The sequence below is a fragment of the Fusarium falciforme genome, chromosome 1 (assembly GCF_026873545.1).
Source record: "Fusarium falciforme chromosome 1, complete sequence".
In the NCBI taxonomy this organism is placed as follows: Eukaryota; Fungi; Ascomycota; class Sordariomycetes; order Hypocreales; family Nectriaceae; genus Fusarium; species Fusarium falciforme.
This window is the reverse complement of record NC_070544.1, coordinates 3935460-3952708: the sequence shown is the minus strand read 5'-3', so window position 1 is coordinate 3952708 and position 17249 is coordinate 3935460. Positions and strand designations below refer to the sequence as shown.

The following is a 17249-nucleotide window of genomic DNA, read 5'->3' as shown; positions in this document are numbered from 1 at the left end:
CAGCTTCTACATACATTGTTCGCCCTTTGTCACAAAGACGACGACGCGCAGCGCACGCCCGGGAAGCTGATGCGCCTCGAATCAAAAGCCTTGCGACACCGGATATTCGATACTGGACCTCTGTTTCCATCTTTGCTGATGCTGGGCCTTTGATGCGGAGGATGCCAAAAAGTACACAACTGGCAAGCTCAGCAGCCTAGTCGCGCGACCACCCTCCAAGAGCCGCATTGCCATCCTCACAGCTGCCGCCGCTGCTACCATCGCCCGCTCCTCTTCAACTCATGGTACCCTTTTCGTCCAGTCATAGCTAGACCTTTGGTTCTCTCCCTGCTACCATCCTTGCCGATCGAAGATATTCAGTAAACAACCATGGCAGCGAATCTGTCAGTGTCGGACCAGATCCGGCAGCTCAACGATGCCCGAAAGCTCGTCCTGGGAGACGTCAAATACTATCCAAGCATCGTCAGAGGAATTCTCCCCATCATTGGACCGAACGCGGCGATCGAACTTCGACGATGGGGCGCCGAATTCCTCGCCGAGGCCTTTGCGACGCCAGCGCTGCCGAACGGAGAGAAGGAGACGATGCAGCCCTACGTACTGGCGACACTAGAATCGATGATGGAGAATGATCGAGAAGACCCCCAAGTCATCCGGAGCGTGATCCAGTGCGCTGCCAGCATCTATCCGCTAGCGTTGAGGTGGATGTACGTCCGCACTCCCTAACCTTGTACAGGTTGAGACTAATGTTTGCGATGCAGCATAAATAACAGCTACGATACGATTACGTGGCAGAGAATGGTGGCAATCAAGCAGAAGATTTTACGGATATGGGACAACGCAGCCCCTTCCGTGAGGATCTGCTGCATAAAGTTTGCGCAACGTGTGGTTTTGGCTCAGAGTGTCGCTTCTGGTGCTGAGCTCAGAGTATGGCTTCTAGAGATTGGTTCGCACAGGATATCGCTAACGCATAATACCAGTATGGTGGCACTCTCGATGTCTCCTTGGATAAAGTCCCCCCGGGCCACCAGTCCCTTGACCCCCGGAATTTGGAGGCAGAAGCATCAGGGCTCCTGGACCGAATGCTTATAGTGCTTCAAGAGAGCAGGTGAGAGTGACGGTAACACAGACTCCGGTCTCGGCAGCTGACTCGTTGTGAACTGTAGTGATGCATTGGTCGTAGATGCGACACTCAATTGCTTGTCTATTCTCGTGAGAACGCGCCCGGCAACCTCGAATCGAGTTGTCAATGCTCTTCTCAACTTCAACCCCCTCAAGCTCGCAAACTCACCCCTCACACCCAAAACTCGCGTCATGATGAAATCGATGGAGAAGACAAGTCGACTGCTCTTGATCCACCTGATGAAGCGAGATCCTCACAACCCCATGACGCCCAGGATTCAGCAGCACGTAGAGCGTATGATGCGCACCATGGCTGAGATATTCGACGACTCGGGAAGGAAACGGCCTCTCGCGGCCCAGCACCATGACGGATATGACGCTAAACGACAACGGCTGACTCCCGCCCAGATCCAGGTGCCCCCGTTGGGTCCTGGCACGCACAGCCTGGCAGATGTGTTCACATTGATCGATAATGACGCTCTAAGGAACTTTGACATCTTCCAGGTCCCTGCACCAATGGTGGCCAAGATCGCAGTCACGACGCTTGCGAGTATCGATCAGCAAGTGTTGGCCAAGGCGGTTGATGGTATCCGTGGACGTCTAGACGCCCTTGCCAGTGCCCCGGCTCCCGAACTGAACCCCAATACCGCCCCGCTGGGCGTGGATGAGGATGACGACGACTACGAGCCCGACTTTTATCAGGCTGAGGATACAGAACAAATCCTCAACAAGCTAGATAGCGCTCCTGTCCACGATGCGTCATCAGGTCTAGAGGACAGCCTTGCTTTGAAGTCGTTCCACCTTCACCAACCCCAGGCACTGACACCAGAAACGGCTCTAACAGCGGGTAACGGGACTGTGACGCGGGTGATTGAGATGATGAAATCTTTAGAGGATCCATCAAAGAAGAGCAAGGCTGGCTTCAATAGGCTAGCTGCCAGCTCTGGAAACCGAGACTCGTGGATGACGATACTGGCACGACTGGCGACGCGGTCAGTGGCTGGCCTCGAGGGAGTATCTGTGAAGGACGAGGGTGACCCATCAGCACCGCAATCCCTCAGCAGTAACATCCGCGACGTGCTCTATGCCTACGTGATGGAGGACTTCCGAAAACACATCGACGTGGCAGTTTCGTGGCTGTGTGAAGAGTGGTACAACGACAAGCTACAGCAGAAGACAGGCGGTGATCGACTGCTGCACTACGAAAAGTGCTGCCTGCGGCTGATTGATGGATTCTTGCCATATCTGAACGCCCAGGACAAGGTGCTCACGCGATTCCTGAGCGAGATTCCGGAGCTGAACCGGAATATTCTATCTCGGGTGAAGCACATGTGTCGCGATCCCAGCATTGTGCAGTTGGCCCTAACAAGCCTGCTCTACTTGGTCATGATGCGACCGCCTATCAAGGAAATTGCTCTGGATACGGTGCAAGACATATGGATCGAGTGTAAGTTGAACATGTATCCTGTTTAGTGACATGTGCTGACTTGTTTTTAGTCGAGGAGGCGAGGCCTATGGCGGGCAAGTATCTGTCCAAGTATCGGCCTGCTTTCATGGAGGCAGGACGGGAGGCAGCTGGCGACAATGCTGGGCAGGCGACAGCACCAGCCATCGCAGCTTGAAGCCCTCTGGCCTGAAACAGCCATGGCATAAGATGGGGAAATTTGGCGACGAAAGTGCAAGGCAGCCGCGAATGATGCTTTCGGATTGTATTAAAATGTAAAGGCTACAGACGACGGAATTGGGTGGTCATGATGAGCGGCTGGTGGTGGGACACGGCTCGCTTTCGGAGCGCCCACACGGATGGATACACATCAACTATAAACAAAGAGGGCGGGCCGTCGAAAACTGGCCCGAAAACAAGGGCATTCATTGGGAGGCGTTTCAAGGGGCAACGTTGCGATGCTGCACATAACACAGGCTGGGTCTAGAGATGATGGACAGGGAACAGCCAGATACCTCACTGTCGGGCTGTATGATTATTGTATCAAGTGGCTGCAAAAGAATTGAACCAGGGGCGAGCATCTTTCGATGCAAGCCGAGCACGGATACGTGATGGATGTGAATGGAAGCGGGCACACATCAGGGATATTGATGTGTATCACGACATGGATGAGATGAGTTTGAGCAAATAACGGTGGAAGAATTGACGGGCTATGAAGCCTAGTGGTCATAATTGGCATGGCAAGTTTCTATTCTCAGAAGCAGATGGCTGAATGAATGGTTCTCAAGGCCTCGCTGGGGATGACGCGAGCAGAGATAAAGAGATAATGCATACGAGACGTCTGAATAAAACCTTGGCGTTCAGAATGGAGTTCAGCAAGGCCGACAGCTCGTCGTAATGTGATGCGTATTAGCAGCCTAGGCTCCAAGAAATGCAATTTGGGGATCAGGCGTTGGGACGTTGACGGGAACAGGAATGAAGGTCATGATGAGTGGCGGGTTGAAGCCTCGACAGAAGGGCCCATTATCGTCATGCCACTTCCTTGACGAATTCAAGCCTATCTCTTAGTGAGGGTTCAGCCTCAACTGGGCATTCCTGGAATTCCTATCTGAAAGCGCATGAGAGATGAGATTCCTCTTGCTTGAACTGTGATACAAGGCCTTGGCGGCCGAGCCGGGCCATGCCCTCCAGGCCGGGACCCCCCTGCAGGCTCACCGGAGCATCCTGGGTCCTCACGGGCGCTTTTCCCAAGGGTTCCATTCAGGTCGTAAACATGGGTTGCGTGTTTTGGGAAATCCCGTCATGCCCCGGAATCTCATGTTGCTGTGGCATCAGCGTCTAGAGTTTCAACCTGAAGGTCCGTGACGTCCATCGGCCCCAGGGCGGGATTGATTAGCTATTCTATTCGTGCTGCTCATGCTCATGCTCATGCCCAAATCTTACATTCTCTTCTTTCATCTTCCATCCCTGGTCGCAGTTAGCACGGCGTGCACATATTTGCTTCTTCTGCTTCATCTCGCGATTTCCGCCCACTGACAAAACCTGGCCGATCAATCTCTACAGAGACCCGGACTTCACATTAAACAGGAGTCAAAAAGAGCCGTGAGCGGGCCCCCCGGAGCAAGTGTCCGTCAAACCAGACCAGTTTTATTGCGGGATTGGATACGGACCATCCTCCACTTACCCGTCGAACCATCTAACGCGGCGTCCTTCCAACGGCGGGCGGCGGTGACGGCAGAACGGGGGACCAGCGGGAGAGCCACCTCAGCGAGCGGGAGCCAACCCAAGATTGAACGCCAACGCCAGCGCCAGTCAGCGTAACCCAGCCAGAGGCCCAAACTAACAGCCCAGCCATCCCTCCCTTGAGAAAAAAAAAAAAAAACAAAGAAAAAAAAGAGGCGAAGGCTGTGCGTGTGTTTACTTTACTTGGCTTGCCGATTAATCTATTGTGCTGCACTGGTCGACGCTTACGCCGGGGAGAAGCTTGCTTGCTTGCTTGTCCAATCCTCCTCCTCCCTTTTTCGCAACTTTACCCAACAACAACAAACATCAACTTCCATCAACAACAGGCACCCCCCTTCCGCCTCTTGTCCCGGTGCAATGCGGAATCGCCTGCACAAAAAGGAATTTTCCATTCACAAGGACGCTGTCAACGGTACGTACGTACGCATACCGCACAGAGGATGCTCAGATAGAGTCTACCTATCTACGAATATTCAGCTGCATCTCTTGATGCCGCCCCATCTTTGAAACAGCTCCCCACATCTTGACGGGGCGCATCTGCATTCCCTCCGTCCCGTCCTGCTCGTCCAATGTCTTCTCACCCTCAGCCCTCAGCCTCACTCACTCACTTAACTCCCGCAAAAACTCTTTCCACTCCTCCGCATGAATGTCGGCCGTCGAAAAAAACTTGCGCTAATCTCACCCACTCTCTCCAGCCGCCGCCTCTCTCGCCGCCAGATTCACCGAACTACATGCTCCCGCCGAGAAGGAAAAGACCCTGACGCCTGCCTCCACCGGCTCCATCAACAGCATGAAAGGCCGGAGCCCTGCGACCTACAAGCCGGCAGTTGCCAGGTCGAGCACTATCCGGAGCGTACCCAGCTTCGAGGGCTCCGAGTCAAGCCCCGACAGCAAGCATAGCGCCTTTTCGAGTAGTGTCAACAGCACCGCCAGCGCCATGTCCAACAACCCCGAGCCGAACCACCACGCCCAGACCCCCGTCAAGGCCAAGGCCGACCCAAACAACACATCAACGACACCCTCTCGCTGGAGCACAGGCGCACCTCGAGTGGTAGAACCTACCCCGGAACCAGATCATTCCACAATGTCAGACGGACCCGAACACGCGGACGGTCAATGGGACTCGACGATTGGCAAGGCGGGTTTGGGCAAAACTGGGCGTGTTATCAACAAGCTCGTCAGCGACAATGAATCCCTCAAGCGAGATATTCAGATCGAGCGCCTGAAAGCCGACGAGGCCAAGCAGGCCGCAAAGTTGGTTGAGGACAAGATGGAGCGCATCGTCAGCGACTATGAGAGCCGGCTCCTCGAAGCCAACGTCACAAAGACTCTGCTGGCTCGCAAGGAACGCCAGGTCGAATCGCTAACAGCCACCGTCGACCTCGAAAAGAAAAAGACGGTCAGCGCCCTAGAGCGGGAAAGGAACTGGAAGGACGAAATGGAGAAGACAAGGAAGGAGACGACAGTCCAGGTGGAAGAGGCAACAAATTATGCACAGCTGATGGAAGGCCGATACAACGCCATCTCTTCACACTGGCGGGATCAAGGCGACGAGGTGAAGCGGGCCGTTTCCAAAATGAAGACCGAGATCGATCAACTAAACGAAGAGCGACGGAAAGACGACGACAAGATACAGACACTGAAGGACCTCTGCGACCAACAAGACAGCAACATCAAGCAGCTTCGGCATGAAAAGGAAGAAATCGCCCGCATGTTTGAAGAGTACAAGAAGGCTCAAGAGGAAGCACTCAAGGACATCAAGACCAACGCAAGGAAGCGAGAGGATGAGCAAGAGCGCCTATTAGAGCAGTCCAGAGAGGCACTCGCCAAGCTGAAGTGGGCGTTGAACGTCAAGGAGAACGTCAAAGGCGCGCAATGATTTCAGCCCCGCGCATGTCGTGAGGGGCCAGCCTCTCGTTTCCACTCAATACTCGGATCAGGTCGAACAAAGAGGTTGACTTGACCTCTTACTGAACCCGACTGCTCCGAGGCTCTATCAGCACCCATCTCGTCCTGCCGCTTACTCCAGTTACCCTCTCTCCTCTTGATGTTTCATCAACAGCTCCTCGATTTCACGTCTACGAACACTGTCACGACCACTGCTGCCTTGATACCACTCATTGTATACCTTGTTGTTGCTGTTTGCTTCTTTCTTCACTTCAGATAGATGGACTGGACATTTACCTACTGGATATGGCTTTGTTTTTCTCCCCAGTCTCACCCCGACTCGCCCTTGGGGTCTTGGGGTCGGCAGGGATAGGCGCTACTGGCGTTGGGCGTGCCTCTCTGGCACTGGAAGTTTGGTGCCACTCTGCTCAGCTCAGGTGGCTCGTTGAATTCGGATATTGCCCTACTTTGAGGGAAACGGACTTGGGAAAAATAGAAAAAGAATGGAACCTGGGATTTTCTTGGAGGCGGCTGATAAGAGGGACAACCCAAGGCAAAGGCAAAGGGTTAAGCCAACTTTTCTTGTCCTTGGGAAGACGTGGGATACCCAAGCAGCCAATGAATATATTATTTGAGCGCGTATTGCTTTCGGATCCATGCACGTCAAAGCTGGTTGTCCTTCTTTGTTTGCAAGAATGCTCCCGAGCCCGTTCACAAGTTGAGACCAGCTCATCAACCCCCGATGACCCAACCCGCCCAGTCTATAAGAACTTTATCACAACCATAGTAATAATAATACTTAGAAGAGATGAGATTTCTATGAGATACCTACCTTATCTTTACTTCTTTATCGGTCAGTGATTCACTGCCGTAGCTCCTTAATTCACAGTCGTGAAGGCCGATGCCGCACGGTCTATCAGTGTTTGTCACTTGCCAACAACTGCCCGCGGGAAGGTGCATAGGAGAAGAATCCGATGCGCCTTCCTTCTTTCTTACCACCTGATCAGGTACCCCTCCTTCTTTAGTTTCTGATCTTGTTGTGAGAAATCTCTGCTTTCTTCTAACACCTCCCATCACGAACCCAGGCCCATCAACAAAAGGGGCTACTTTCCACCGAGTTCTTTACATCGCGGCGTATTAAGTCTTAAGGCACATTCTCTAGTTTTCTAGGCCCTCCTTCGAGGGTAGTTCTCTTCTTCTGCCTTATTACCCCCGTACCGTTGGCTCTGCCGGCCGCGACCGCCTCGATCATATCGACAAGACCTTCAAGCCTTAACTCACGAACAAGCGGCCGCGATACCACAACCTTGAACATCACGCGGCTAATCCTCCTTGCCGGATTTATTCTATTCGCGAGACCTGGACCCTCGTGCTGCCTTATCCGACCGAGCGACCCGCGGCCGCTTTCGCCTTACCTTCTCGGACTCGTTACCACGCCGCATCTCAGGTAGCGCTGCGACAGGGAGGGTGGCCATGCTATTTGCTACCGTCTTTTAGATTTCTTGTAACATTTGATTTCATCTGTGGCAAATGACTGTTTCCCGTATCTTGCCTCTTTACTAAGGTGTGTTGATCTACGCGGTTCTCAATTCTCAACAGATGTCGCGAACGTACTAACACTACTGCTTGAGAAACCCACCTAGGATCAGCATCCCAATCAAGGATGCAATAATAACCATGGCAGGCTTTATCGAATTTTACATCTCATGCAACCCTCCGTTGTTACCTGAAGGAGTCTCCTTGGTCATGACAGATCTGCAAGATTCTCTGGGCTCCTCGGTAAGTTCAGCGTGAAGAGTAAACATTTTGGCTCTAATACATTGTTGTGCAGAAAGTCCTCGAGATTCTCTATGACCCCCAAGTACCGTGGTTCAAGGTCATCGCCTATGTCGAATACCAAGCCGAGATACTCCGATGGATGCAGTCTCGGTTGGAACAGCTACTCGAAGAAGAAGCCGGTGCCATTGACCAAGACGCTGATCAAGAGGATGAGTTTGACATTGGGGGATCCAAGGTTCAGCCAGACGTCGAGGTCCTGGCAGACAAGCCTCACATTGTTTCATGGCCAGTGTACTCTGAGGGATTGGAGGCAAGCGTGGGAAAATACGACACCTTCCGATTCCCTCAGCACATCCAAGAACTCCCCCACAAAACAATATGGAGAGGCCTCGAATGTGTTGAAGGGGCTACCATCTCAGATTTGACCTCCAAGTTCGACATCTTATGGCCGACCTTGGACTCCAAGACCAGTTTGCGGAAGCTTGAAGAGCCTGGGAATCTTCAGGTGACATACAACTGCACCGAGACTCTGGCCTATATTGGAACCGAAAGCGATGCACAGTCCCTGGAAACCGCGATACGGAAGCTTGACACGCTCCTGAGCTTCATGGTAATTCTCGACTTCTTCCTATCTCATACAGGATTTCTAACAATCTCAGGATGCCCCCTTCACCAAGGAATCGCATCTGATACTCGCAGAAGCGGCACGCCCATTTCGAGTCTCATACCAGTGTCTAACACATACCGGTCTTTCGAACTTGACATACATGGACCCCACCATCACTTTCGGAGCTGATCAAGAGCGCAAGCTGATTGAAGGAGCCGCGTCTTTGAGAGTTGTAACAGCAGATGCCAGGGGCCGCTTGAGTCTCGACCCTACTGTGTACCCCTTGGAGCACAAGTTAGCCAAAGACCCAAAGCTCGGATTCAGTCCATTTGCTCACTATGAGTACACGAACAAACGCTCCAATACTTCAGATTCAACAGAGATTCGGAGTATCCATCAGACCCGTCGACAACAGCAGCTGCTCAAGAAAGCCGCACAGCCCGTCAAGACACCCAAAGAAACAAGCAGAATCTCCAAGGGACTTGTTAACATCGAGAACGAAGGAAACGAACCCAAGATACTCAGTTCCGCGACCGGCAAGAAGAAAGTACAGAAAGAGACTGGGTTGGAAGGAATCCTCTTCTCAGAATTGCGTGGCGATTCCTGGCAGGGCTCAAGGTCACCACTTCCAACCGAAACTTCAGTTGCAAATTGGATCAACGGCATCGAGCTTAATTACGCTAAAGGGAGTCTGGAACTGATCCCCGGCCTTTCAGAGGGAAATGAAGTTCAGCATGGTATCACCCCTGATATGACTGCATCGGTCATGACGCTCGCTGGTGGTGCTCTTCTTGACCTGGGATCAGACGATCTTCAAGCTGGTCTCGAACAAACTCCCAAAAACAGCGAGACACAGCACTTGGAACTGCTCAATTTTGAAGAAATGGTTCCCTCTCGTCAACCCGTTGGTGTTCGGACACCAAAGCTGAGGCCCGGGGACGATTCTATCCCAAACCTATTGGATTCGGAGTCCCCTGTTAAGGAATTCCATGGGATGTTTGCTCATGTTGACCCCTTTACCCTCGCGGTGGAGACTGGCCTGAATCAAGGTGGCAACACATGTGAGAAACAGAAAACACTGCCGCCAGGAGAGAGTTTGATGGACTATCTCGACTGTCATGTCCACACACCTGCACTAATGGATTCCATGGACAGAGACAAGCAGAAATCTCAGTCTGGAAAGGAAAACAAATCGGTGGCGGGTCACAGTTCCGGCGTGGTATTTGGAAAGCAGGGAGATGCTACCAAAGAATTCTTCCAGACCATGAGGCAAAAAGCGGCCTCCCGTCCTACCTGGGCCAATATCGCTTCGAAGAAGAAACCTACGGAAGGGCAAAACGAGGAGGCTCCTTTTGGCCCAAACGTTCGAGTTTCGACTGTCCTGGCGATTCCCAAGCCAGCAGGTTCAGAGCAGAAGGAGAATCGCACTCGTGTCAACGCCATGGGATCTCAAACATTTTTGGAAAATGAGCCTCCATCCCAAAACGATGGTCCATCTAGAGGAAAGAGCTTGGGGTTGGCGACAGTTTCGAGAGATACCAGCCTACCGGCCAGTGCTACGCGAGCTGTCCCAGGGATGGACCTGGTGACTCCAGATTTCATGGAAGGCATCGAAGTGGTTGCAAAGGCTGAAGGAAAACTTCAGGAACTATTAAGGATTCTACAAGTCACGCCTGGTCTGATTTGTCTAGAAGCAAAGTTTGGCAGGGTGTGCTTCAAGAATCAGCCGCCATCCTTGGTCAACATTGGGCAAGGCCCTGCTTGGTCGTCAGAATCAGTGTTGGACAGACTCAACAGCAACGAACATGAGAGTCAGGGCACCGTTGGCTTCTACACGATTCTGACGACCAATGGCGCGGAAGCTGATCTTCTTTCGCAGCTGACTGCTAGTAAGACTTCATGGATGCTCAGGGAAAAACAGGTCTACTATGAACTCGTCTGCAGATCTCACGACGGGGTGACTTCCCTTGTGGTCAAGGTGGACGCCAATACGTTTGAGTATGAATGCCTCCCCACAACTCAGGAGCTATCTCATCTGTATGTTCACTGCGCCAGACGGGCCTGGGACATCAAATTTGCGATTAGCCGGATGGACTTGGAGGCGGTGCCTGAAGACTTCAAGCTCTTTGCAAGGTCATTGGTTGACTCAATGAGTATCTCGTAAGTTGGATGATTCTTGTTAGAGCAATCTGTCTATTGGACTAACTCTTATAAAGGTCAAAGAACACGGGGCAGATCGAGATCGAGGCCGACCAGGATGTTAGGTTTGGATGGCAAATTGAGAGAATCAACATTCGGCACCTCGCAAAGTATCGGAATGGGCCCAAGGGCCGCAGCTGCTTGACAATCACAATGACACGTATCGTCAAGAAGTTTCCAAATGCGTCAAACAAGCACAAGACCAAATTCCGAGGTCAAACAGTTCCTACGACGCCACCTGGAAAGGGATCACCTACACAGTGGTTCGAGGCTCACATTTCGTCTACACGGGCAGAGAAACTCTTTGAGGAAAACTTGGGCCTGGTGTTTGGGGAAAGAACGCGCTGGACGGTCGAAAAGCTCATGGAGGATGGTATTTTGTCGGCTCTCTGCGAGCCCGCGTTGAGAATGGTGACAAAAATGGACCATATCGGCGAGTCAAACAGCACCTCGCAGGGCTTTCGGACGACTGGAGGACAGGCCTATGGCACAATTGACAATACCAGAGACGGGAAGCAAGAGTACCAGTTCTGGTAAAGAATGAATGGATGGGATGGAATGGAAGTTTGTGAGAGGGTGTAGGGTGGAAGTGGGACACGAGGGTATGCGAATTGTTTGTTGATTGTGCATGGAATGGTTTTATGGGATGTGCGAACTGGTTGATTTGATTTGATTTGATTTGGCGGGTACGAAAAGGTGACAACTCGTCGAGGCATGAGCTTGATTAAGCTTGTCTTGTCATGAAAGATATGATGGTCCGTGTTTAGAGACACGGGGAGGGATCAGATAGACGAGTTAGAAAATATCATGATCCTTGCTTAGAGGTCCCCTCAGTACGTAGCGCCAAGCAACTACTCGGTGAATGCTAGCCGTTTGATCTAATTAATGATGACGCTGATTGAGCCCATTTGGGTAAACATTGATGCAGAAGAAGATGCGTCGGTGTTGAATGATTGATAATCAAGTCTTTATCACTCAGTTTCTCGTGCATGGTAGTTGTCCATTGATGCTGCTGCACAAATGGTACTACGCCGCACACAAGCCGCGGCCCGACCGTTCCACGCGAAGCAGCGGTGACGTTGTAAGGGCATGATATCTCTGCGAGAGCTTCAACTATGTGCCCGATAACTTGATACGCGCAGATTCAATTGGACGAAGGGCGGTGGACTCTCTGCTGCTTTTTCGCGGTGAAGCCGAGATGATGGGTACTTGCAGAAGAGACTCGGGTCCGAGGTTCAAGTTTACTGCCCAGAGCTTCAGATATTGGCACCCGGAAATGGTCAGCTTCTGACACCATGTTTCACAAAGAAGAAGAAAAAAAAAAAAAAAAATCCTATCGGCCGAGCCGAATGATGAATGGGAATTTTTTAACCCCACTGATGCACCTCATATCAACTACCGCAGGGCGCCGCCTCCGCCTCCGCCTCCGCCGCCGGACAATAAAATCCCACGCTCAAACGGCCGAGAGAGGATTGGATCCCCCCCCCACCTGGCCCCCCCGGCCCGTGCCGTCGGTTTCGCCGTTTTCGGGCGCCACGAGGGATGGGGGAATGCGAGGAAACAAAACGGGGTTTTAAAATCCGGGATCTGACGTGGACGAGCAGTAAGTAGTGTTTCAGTGCAAGTGCTGTTACGTAGTGGCTGCTTAGCCCTACGCCCTGTGTTTGTTATTCCACCAACTATGGAACCTAGTTAACCTGGAGGGCTAGCAAGTAAGCTTCCCGGTCTGAAAGCTGGACGCCGCCCGCCGCCGCCGCCGCTAACGGACCCGGGCGTGGCTCCTCGGGGAGCCGGCCGACAGAGGTGTCTCGGGACGGGCAGGTCCACGGATGACTTTGGAGTCAGTGATTTTAATTCAACATTTGGAGAGCGGGTAGCTTGAAATTATGCTAGATTTGACAAGACTACCTTCATTACTGCACAATCCCAGTCACAGTGCATCATATAGTGTACATCGACCCATGCTTGGACTGTGTGTGTCACCTGTCAACCCATTCCCCAATCCGTTCCCTCTCAACCCTCTGGCGAATGACTGTTCCTCCCTAACGTACGGTCCAGGGATAGGGGCTCGTATCCCAAGCATCACCCATTCAATTGTTGGTCCAGTCATTGATAACCCAGACACGCACTCTTGACCTCTCACCTCCTGGTCGCCTGCCCCCCCCCTCATCGTCGTCTCGTGTCTTTGCGTGTCTTGCCTGGGCCGCGTCGGCCAATGAGCTTGCTACAATCAGTGATCTTCATCGACCCCAAATCTTATCGTGATCGGTTCGCTGCCCATAAATCGGTCCCAGGGAGTGCATTGGCTCGTATCAGCCAGCTCTTGGAACCTGCCTTGCCCGCTCATATTGCCATCCAGACGAGACCTTGAGCCAATGTGACCGGTTTGATCGGCAGCAGCCAAGACAACGTTGAGACGAGGGAAATGAAGAAAGAGCGCGTGTCAAGGATGCCCTCCTACCCATGGCGGGAAAATCAAAGGCAGTAGGTGGTGAGTGGGCATGTGTAGGTTGGGTATCAATACTAGATTCTTTCAGAGCCTGTCCCCCCCTTGACGTGATCAACATGGCTTCGTCCAAACGCCTCTATAATCTTTCAACTGTCTCAAACCAACTTTTGAGCACCCAAAGATGACGCTTGGTCTCCAAGGCTGAAAAAATCATGCCACGCTTCGCCAAAACCCGCCATGTCAAGCGCAGAAATCCATCAGTCTTCAACCCATCGCTGCCCCAACTATTGCAGCCTCTAGATCATATCCTCCTCCTCTTCTTCTTCTTCCTCAGTCGTCCAGTCGGTAGATCAAGCGAATGATATTCCAGCACCAGTTCGCCGTCGAGTCTATCTTCTTCATGTCGCGTAGCCAATCTAGATATGCATTCACACTCTCAGTAGCTTCCACGTCGAAGCGTTGCCCGCAAAGCGACGACCGAATTCGTAGCAGCATTGGGTGCTGCTGCGATAGATGCAGAAGGATGAGAATTCCAAACAGGTTCTGTGACCAGAAGAAGGTGGTTGGCACCAGTCTCTTGTTGGTGCACGGCGGTGACAGGGCAATCGGCCACTTGAGCGACGCCTTGAGACACTCTGCCGCACCTTCGGCGTCTTCGCGCGTCAAGCTCTCTGGGTGGTGGAGAGCCTTGAACACGCATGGCCGGTAGATTAGATACTTGTTGTAGTAATATCGGGTTCGGAGGAGTGCCACCTGGATATCGGCAGCGTATGGGTAGCTCGCAGGGGGAGCGTCGAGGTCAGGGGTAAACATGTACGTGCTCTGCAGAGGCTGACCGGTGTAGACAGCGCCGAAGGCATCGTGAGAGGGGTCTGAGAAACCCATCGACTGATTCAAGCTGTCTTGCCATCGAAGGTGGCCTGGGAGCATACCCCGCCATTGATCAAGTTGCGCGTCGAGCTGCTTCATCAGAGCCGGGCTACCACTGCTAGACGACCCTGTAAAAGACCCAAAACCTGGCAGAGGAAGAGCCGAGCCCATCCCAAATGCTGAGACGTGTTAGCATCACTGGTCGCTATCACAGGGTTGAGGGGTATCCTGAAAGGAGTACTAGCCACAGCTAGACCTCCTGATCACTAACCCTTGCTGAGAGTCGAGTGGAAACTCGCAGAAAGCCTCCGCAAGACAATATGTGATGCAAAGTGTTCCTGGAAATGGGTTGCTTGGTTGCCAATATAGTCGTCGTCGGTGATAGGCCCGCTAAAGTCTGGGAGGCCGATGCCATCGTCCAGCTTCTCCAGTCCAGTCAGGGGCAGCCCAAACTCCATATGAAAACACCTATATGGGCCATCAGCACAGAACGTCCGAACGCAAGTAGTCTTCATACGTTTCCATGATGGAGCAATGCCAAAATATCCGCTTAATCAAATCTGCTCGAGGGCCATGAAGCTCATTGGGTTTGCTGTGTTTGTTAGTATGACTTAGTGTGCACCGACCTGCTTCTGAACGGGGGCTCAAACCTTGTTATCAAAGCCTGGCAAGCCAAGGACGCGTACACTGTCATCCTCCAACACTCCTGTAGAACAAGTTAGCACAACATTGTCCAGTCCGGTCGAGTCTCAGCTCAGCATTTACCAGGGCCTGTCCGCAGCTCTGGTGGTACAGTGCCGCCAGTGCAAACATCTGAATATTCTCCAGGCTGACCTCGCTAAGTGCGAATCCCATTCGTTTTCTTGCTTCATTAAAGTACCCGAGGCCAGGTGGCCGATCAATAGTCCCCCCCTTGATCCCTGATGGGCGTTGTTTGTACGCAGATATCGGAACTTCAGAAGTCGTGAGCGCCACCTCTCCGAGGGCAAGGACGAGTAGTACAAGCGACGAGATGGCTCCTTCCTGAAACCCATTGTTGAGGATGGATGTGAGTGTGTTGGAGTTGAACCATTGCCGGTCCATGATGGGGTGGAGGAAGTTGATGACATCAAAGTAGCCCTTGCTGAGACGTTGCATCGTCTCCCAGTCGACACTGGGAGGGCTGAGGTTGAGAGCTGACGGAGAGCCCGTGAGCTGCAGTGGCACCTGAAGGCTGGCGTTGCCCGAAAGGCCCACTGGTTGGAGGCCCTCTGAAGGGAGAGCGATGCTTGAGTCACGGAGCCCCCTTGGGAACGCGGGAATATCGTGCTCGCCCAGTGGCGATGGGGGCTTTTGGCCGAGGCTCTCGAACATCTGGCGCATGAAAGGCCACTCCAGCATCCTGGACACTGAAGAGTCATAGCGATAGCCTCCCCCTTGGTGGGAAGGCGTCGGGCTCGTTGAGGGGAGAGATGCCCCCGGAAGAGGATCTTGGGTTTCGGGGTCCACCAGAAGCGGCGTGCTCGCGGGATAGGCGGTTGCCGACTGCGAAGTGCTAAAGAGGGGAGGAGTCGTGGTTTCTCTGAGGCCCAAGTTGTCTATCTTGGACTCAACAGTTTTGAGGCGGTCTAGGATCTCAACCAAGGTCTTGTCCTTCCTACAAGTAAAGTTTAGCACACTTGAACAGCCAGTGGCGGACGGCGGCCGAGAAAACAACGGCACCACCGTGGAATGGCCATGCTCTGCTCCCATGCCGCTTTGCCAGGCTCTTTTTCATAAGACATACTTTGTGGGTTGAGGTTCTCGGTATCGGCAGTCAAGCTTGAATCTCTGACACGTACCACATTTTGGCCTCTGTTCATCACATCTCTGCTTTCGGTTGCGGCACGTCTCACAGGCCTAGAGGCACATCAGCTGCAGCTCGGATCGACTTGATGGAGATGTACATCTCCAGCGGATGGAGCAAAGACATGCGATGCAGGGGCAGATGGGAGTTGTTGGCATCCATGGAGAGCAGAAGGGGACAACATTGGGGGGATCCTGTCCTGCCCTGCGATGGCCCCATGGATGAGGGGACCGATAGCCAGGATCTTCAACAGGGAACAGAACAAAGACATCCATCAAGAGACGGGTAGAATGAATGAATGAATGAATGGACCAGATGCTCAGAGACGGGCAAATCTTCAACGTACCTGAGCTGCAATGGCGCCGCGTTCTTTCCGACTGGTTTGCGGCCCAGGCCCGGGTGAGACGTTGCTGGATGATGGTGGCCCAGCGTCCATAGTGGGATGGAAGGGGCAGCTTTCTGACCGTATGCTCACATGTGAGTGCGACGAGAGAGGAATTGGGAAAACAGCAGCTCTAAAAAGCTCTCTAAGATGACTGTAATTCCCAGATGTAATCGGTAGGCTCCATTGGGCAGGGCGCCCCGAGGCGAAAGAAAAGGTGGTTGAGCGTTGAGCTCAGGTGGCCCCGTCCAGGGAGCGGCGATGTGCGACGCTTCGCAAGCGGGCAGGCCAGGCGAGGGTGAGAATAAAATAGGAGGGGCAGGACAACAAGAATGCACGCACAAGGGAGCTGAGGCGGGCGGCCAGCGGGAGAAGGAGACGACAGGACAGGACCAGACTAGGGGGGGCGTTAAATGGGGTACGTGAAGTGAAGCAAAGCAAGCGCTTCTCGACGAAGAAAAACGGCTTGCAGACGTTCGCGGGATGGGATGCAAAGGCGGCCGGGCGTTGCTTTGGCTCGCAGGGCAGGGGAACGATGGACGAGTAACAACCACGGGGCGGCTAGAGAGGCCGTGGTGTTGGGATATGGCGAGACATCTTTGGGGAGAGAGTTTTTCAGCACGCGGAGACGAGTGAGGGCGCGGAAAAGATTCGCAAATGGGGACTGGCAGGATGTGAACTGAACTCGACCGGAGCCAAGTCCGACTCCGACGAGAGACGAGGGGAACAAATACAAGACTCGACAGAAGTCGAAGCTCCTGAGCTCCCCCAGCTCGAGGCGGTTGGCAATCCGTCAGAGCTGCCAAAAGGCCTCGTCCGAGCAGCCACCAGGTGGTGGGAGCCCAGGGAAGTGGAGGGTATCCAGGAAAATCAAACCGTCCTGGCCCAGCTCCGTGGTGAGAGTGAGCCCACGCAGAGCAACACAACGCACGCAACGCATCAAGC

The 17249-nt window shown here is 53.0% G+C and overlaps 4 protein-coding genes across 4 annotated transcripts; 3 read left to right on the top strand and 1 right to left on the bottom strand.

The window, feature by feature from the left end:
* Nucleotides 1–369: 369 nt before the first annotated feature.
* Nucleotides 370–2741, top strand: NCS54_00111000 (SYMPK-PTA1-N domain-containing protein; the record flags this gene model as incomplete). The annotated part of the gene is made up of 5 exons (XM_053146744.1): nucleotides 370–704; nucleotides 759–924; nucleotides 978–1105; nucleotides 1164–2566; nucleotides 2617–2741. 5 exons carry the CDS (start codon nucleotides 370–372, stop codon nucleotides 2739–2741), a joined length of 2157 nt encoding a protein of 718 aa, XP_053002719.1.
* A 1922-nt stretch (nucleotides 2742–4663) lies between these two features.
* Nucleotides 4664–6185, top strand: NCS54_00110900 (Hypothetical protein; the record flags this gene model as incomplete). The annotated part of the gene is made up of 2 exons (XM_053146743.1): nucleotides 4664–4718; nucleotides 5002–6185. 2 exons carry the CDS (start codon nucleotides 4664–4666, stop codon nucleotides 6183–6185), a joined length of 1239 nt encoding a protein of 412 aa, XP_053002718.1.
* Nucleotides 6186–7870: 1685 nt separating this feature from the next.
* Nucleotides 7871–11315, top strand: NCS54_00110800 (Hypothetical protein; the record flags this gene model as incomplete). Its single annotated transcript, XM_053146742.1, has 4 exons — nucleotides 7871–7972; nucleotides 8025–8582; nucleotides 8632–10739; nucleotides 10796–11315. The coding sequence occupies 4 exons, from the start codon at nucleotides 7871–7873 to the stop codon at nucleotides 11313–11315; spliced, it is 3288 nt and encodes a 1095-aa protein (XP_053002717.1).
* A 2242-nt stretch (nucleotides 11316–13557) lies between these two features.
* On the bottom strand, nucleotides 13558–16358 carry NCS54_00110700 (Zn(2)-C6 fungal-type domain-containing protein; the record flags this gene model as incomplete). Its single annotated transcript, XM_053146741.1, has 7 exons — nucleotides 13558–14276; nucleotides 14369–14565; nucleotides 14615–14689; nucleotides 14748–14803; nucleotides 14863–15733; nucleotides 15863–15975; nucleotides 16269–16358. The coding sequence occupies 7 exons, from the start codon at nucleotides 16356–16358 to the stop codon at nucleotides 13558–13560; spliced, it is 2121 nt and encodes a 706-aa protein (XP_053002716.1).
* Between the last annotated feature and the right edge of the window lie 891 nt (nucleotides 16359–17249).